Below are 5,071 nucleotides of genomic sequence, written 5' to 3'. Positions count from 1 at the left end.
TTTTGACATATAAAGCCCACTCATTCTTCCCCAGATAATCTTAACTTAAACCAGCAAACAAACTACTACTACACCCATACTAACTCAACCTAATACTAACTCAAACTAAACTAAACCAACCAATACATAACTTAACCAATACATCTATTTTCTTTTGTTTATGGGGTACTCGCTGTGGTATTTAGAGAATTTAGACATGTACAATGAAGAACCAATCCGAATTAAGAAATTCAAGAAAGAAGAAGTCTTGGCTGATATGATAGGCGAAGTTGAATTTCACATTGATAATGGACCAACAGTTAAAATTCCTAAGAATCTACCCGATTTAGAAGAACAAGAAATCGCTTTCTCAGCCCTTCCAGATATCCGATCGGCCGGTCTTCACCAAGAATCCTTCATTTTCACTACACCCCAAGGATACTTCCATGTCTCATTCATCCAAGAGAAAGATCAAGAAGCTAAACGAGGTTATATCCAACGCAGTGTCTTTATTCGTACCTCCCAAATCATCAACTACCTGCCCCAATACCTCTCCACCCATCTCAAACACCCAAATGATTATACAGCTTCTAATGTGCTTAATCTTCTTATCCAACTTATTTCTCTTGATCCTAAACCTCTACCTACTACTCCACTCCCTAACTCCTTCCAAAAGTTACGTCATAAGCACAAGAAACATATCTTTGAAAACCTCATTAAATCCCAAAGATTCTTAGTTCTAGGTGCTACCCCAACTGAAGTTTCCACAGTTGTTTGTGAACTAGCTACATTCAGTGGACTCCCCTACGGCGGTCAAATCTTTCCTTACAAATCATCTTTCTTTGCCCAAAGCTCCGACCTCCATCTTATTATTGGCGCCACCAACGAACATATCTTCAAAAAAGACTCTTTCACTAATGTTATAGACTTAACTAAATCTATCTTCACCAGTACATCACCACCCACCACAACTAACTTAGAAACTCACTTCCTCCGACTCAGCGAGTACTTCCATCAGAACCCAGAAACCTTCCAAACCTCCAAATTCCTCCAACACCTTGATAACTTCGGCCTCGACCTACGTACCAAAAGAGTCCTACGTGAATTCTTTGCCGGCCCAGGATTCACTGCCTGGCTCCGCATCCAAGGATACACCAATTAAACCACCACTACTCAGTCTAAGTAGTGATTGAGTAGTGATTAAGTAGAGACATGATATAGATTGAGTAGTGATTAAGTAGAGATATTATAAAGTCAATTCAATTTAATAACACAAACCCCATCTAATCTAATCTAATCTAAACTTAAGACAATCTAATATAAACCAATCTAACTCCATCTAAACACAACACAACTTAACTCAATCTAAACCCAACTAAACCCAACTCAACTCAATCTAATACTAACTTAATTGACTACTTATTTATTCGTGGTACTTCAGCTTAGTCCTTCTATAATGTCTTCGCTTAGCATTGTAGTGCTGAGTGTTTCCTGGAAGAACTCTTTTCCAAGCTGGAACTGGTTTGTTAGATCGATTAGCTCTAATTAGCCGACGTTTTAAAAGACCCCCTTTATTCGCTGTCATGTCTGGGGTGAAAATTAAAAAAGAAGTAAATAGTTATGGTATAGTTTAGATTAGATTGAGTTGAGTTTGGTATTGAGTTGGGGTGGGGTGGTGTTTAGATTAGATTGAGTTGAGTTTAGATTAGATTAGGTTGAGTTTTAGTAGGGGGTAGGATGGGTTTAGAATTATAAAGCAGTTAAATCTGGATGGCAGACTTAACAACTCAAAATGTTTAAATTGCTCTTATGGTATTCGGAATAGTAGTTAGTATTACTCAATACGACTATTGCTTATTTCCTATCACAATACTAACTTGATGACTACTTAGTACACACTGCTACTAAGACGTAAGTTTAATAGAGTCAAGGTGTTTTAACTAAAGGAAATTTGTCTATCTACAATTGGATATGACGTCATACACACTCAACTATATTTATCTAATAAAAAGTACCAGTGTTCATATCAAGGAATGTCTTTAATGGAGTATGTATTGAGTTAGTATTGAGTTAGTAGAATTGAGTTAGTAGAATTGAGTTGCTGATTGGAGTTGGAGTTGAGTTGTTGGTTGGGGGATTTTCTTTTATGGGAAATGTTTGTCCATCAAATGATTATGTTTGAATCAGTTAAGATCAGATGGTTTAAAATGACTAAATGTTGGTTTGGTATTGTATTGTGTGCTTGGTTGGTGTTGCAATCTGGGGTTGGTGCTTCAGTTCAAGATGGTGGTTTGGATGGGAGGAATGGGTTGGATTTGATGAGTGAGTCTGAAATGCGTAGATTGTTGGGTTCGGTTGGGTTTAGTTTTATTAGTCGGATAGTAGTTGATTGGGCTAAAGATACTGGTTCTAACGAGAACTTGCTGGTAGATATAGATACTGATTTTGCTTTTGGTTTGGGAGATGTATTGATGAATAGGCCTGTTTATACGGTTGAGGCGGATAATTCTCTTGAGTTTGAGTTGCCTAGTTATGTAAATGTAGCTGCGGCGAATGTGGCTTTGATGGAGTTAAGAAAGGTTGCCGTCATTAAGTCTAGGATTGCTTTTATTCATTGTGCACCTGGTAATTCTGATTGCCATCAGATAAACATGCAGATTCTATCCCGTGTTATCAATATGATTGATGCTAATATAGTGAGTATTTACCTGGACAGGACTGAATATAGGAACTTGATAAATTTGGACTTATGTCGAGCAGAGGCCCAGAATACAGTTGATTATGCAGTTTATACGTCGGAATTTACACCCCATTTTTCTGCTCTAACTAATGATAGATTTCCAGATGTGATATATCGGGGTATTGTTTTCCGGCGGCCAATTACATCTATCTTTATGGCGGGCAACAGAATTCAAAATACGTCTTTCCTTAGCCAACTGCCTTTGCAAGGGGATTACAGTTTCTCCTTTCTAGCCCTGCCTAAAGTAGTTGAGATTGATTTTGCGGTGCTTCAGATGTTATCGGTCAGATGTAGTCAGATTACTATTATGAGCAGTCCAGGAACTAAGCTTACGATAACTGGTCTGGATAATGCTATAGACAAACATCCGTCGCTGACTCTAAGAATTCCCTGGAATGCCTTGCAATACCTGGGTGCATACAACCAATCAGCAATCCGGGTTTATAATATTATAGATCTTGACCCCATCACAACTTCTAGTGCATCAGAATTTCAATCTGCTGAAGAACCAAAATCTTCTGAGCTTCGAATCTTCGCCACGCAAATTACCGTTGAAATCGCCACCAATATGCCGTGCTGTTTCGGAGAATACTACAAACAAATCTACACTCTGCAAGCCTACGCTAAATATGGTCTCGAAGCCAATGAGGTCCTGGTATGTTATGGGGAGGGTCGAACTGATTTGGAGGACACCCTAGAAGCACTTTCTAATATCAATGATTTTATGAAGGTGCCTATTGACATTAAGGATGAAAGTGTTGTATGTTGCGGCGATGCACTCAGTGAACCTAGCTGGAAACTAAAGCAGAACATCGAGATCCAACTTGACCATTGTAGAATCCACAATTGGCTTAGAAGGTGTAAAGAAGAAAAGATTCACTTCTGCCAGAATATACACTACCCAGCGATCGAAATCATTGGGGCCGAAGTACCATACAAACAGCAGGTTAAAGCATGCATTGACATTCTAATTCTATTTCATAATATCTCCGCCAAGACCCTTCGTATTTCTAATGTTCGCAGTAACAATCAAACCACCTCGAGGTTTAGTATGGCTACTCTAAAGTCTAATGCGGCCAAATACACTAAGTGGAACCTCAAGGTCGAAACTTTAGTGCTAGATAATGTCGATGACCAGATCATTTACTGGATGCTAGGTCACTACGACTTTACTGAACGCACCGAAGTGCATATTCTAAACGCAGGGTTCTCTAACCTTGCTATCACTCAAGTTCTTTCTCTTCCAGTAGGCCGCCAGATTGCAACGATCTTGATCAATGACTTCCTCGGACTAAATGAGGTTAAATATTTCGTCCAACGCGAACAAATCAAAGGCTTCTCACTATTCAAATACGTTGCAGACAATCCAGCGAAAGATCTTGGCCTGAACAAACTATCTTTACTGCTAAATGATATTGAACTAGGTTTATACAGTGCGATTTTGCGAGAGTTTGTGGGCTATGGCCTTCATATTCCGGCCATGCCTTTCAAGAATTACATCAAACTTGCACCTACTAACCCCGGCCCAGCTGATATAGCAAACAAAAAGAGGTTGATTCTTTACAACGCCACTCTCGAGGCCATAAAGTCCGATTTTGTCATCTGCCAAGCCACGAAAGACAGCGTTCAGCTGAATTCCATTGCCAATCTGCTTGTGCGTTTCAGCGATAGGCAGACATTAACTGAAGCGTGTGTGGCGACTATTATCCGATGGGCAGCTTGTCGATTTACAAATCTATCTACTTTGCGGCTGATAAATACTGAGATGCCAGAGAGCGAGCAGAATAATATAACCGCCCGTGACTATTTAATCCGTAAGCTAGATTTACTCAATAGCATTACAATCGAATCAATCGACCCAAACACTCCGCCAATCGAACTACTAAGTCGTCCACTTCGCATCAGCTCTGTAAGCAATGCATCTAACACGACACCCATCTCTATTCTCATGTCATCTGCCTTGGCGTCCCAACTGGCTTGTCATCCCGATCAGCTTGATAGTCTTACATCCAGCAGCCATAGCACGGTTATCTCATACCAAAAGGTTATCGAAGACCTCAAACAATCCAAGCAAGACAACAACTTCGTTTGCCCGGCCTGCAGGGATGTTCTTAACTTACCCGAGGCGGCAAAGGAACCAAAGCTAGTTCCCAAAGAGACGTTTGCAACAATTTACTATCTCACGTGTGGCCACAAGCTCTGCAATGGCTGTGTAAAACAAGTTGACCGGAACAAAGGCTGCGTAACTTGTAGAAGAGCCGATGCCTATGAAGCCATGCACCAACTTATCAGTGCTCCGCTATCTAATTTTGTGTTTGTTAAGGATAGTGTGAACACCTCCGCCGAAGAACC

General features: G+C 40.2%; 3 protein-coding genes across 3 annotated transcripts; 2 read left to right on the top strand and 1 right to left on the bottom strand.

Annotated features, from left to right (window-relative positions):
• Nucleotides 1-160: 160 nt before the first annotated feature.
• On the top strand, nt 161-1,141 carry NEHOM01_1740 (uncharacterized protein; the record flags this gene model as incomplete). Its single annotated transcript, XM_051490618.1, has 1 exon — nt 161-1,141. One exon carries the CDS (start codon nt 161-163, stop codon nt 1,139-1,141), a length of 981 nt encoding a protein of 326 aa, XP_051346578.1.
• Nucleotides 1,142-1,402: 261 nt separating this feature from the next.
• On the bottom strand, nt 1,403-1,564 carry NEHOM01_1737 (large subunit ribosomal protein L39e; the record flags this gene model as incomplete). The annotated part of the gene is made up of 1 exon (XM_051490615.1): nt 1,403-1,564. The coding sequence occupies one exon, from the start codon at nt 1,562-1,564 to the stop codon at nt 1,403-1,405; it is 162 nt and encodes a 53-aa protein (XP_051346575.1).
• A 568-nt stretch (nt 1,565-2,132) lies between these two features.
• Nucleotides 2,133-5,069, top strand: NEHOM01_1739 (uncharacterized protein; the record flags this gene model as incomplete). Its single annotated transcript, XM_051490617.1, has 1 exon — nt 2,133-5,069. A coding segment is annotated over one exon (2,937 nt), but the record flags the coding sequence as incomplete, so codon positions are not given.
• Between the last annotated feature and the right edge of the window lie 2 nt (nt 5,070-5,071).

Source organism: Nematocida homosporus (assembly GCF_024244095.1).
Source record: "Nematocida homosporus strain JUm1504 chromosome Unknown 4556, whole genome shotgun sequence".
NCBI lineage: Eukaryota > Fungi > Microsporidia > Nematocida > Nematocida homosporus.
Note: the sequence above shows the minus strand (reverse complement) of the source record. Positions and strands in the feature narration are given on the sequence as shown.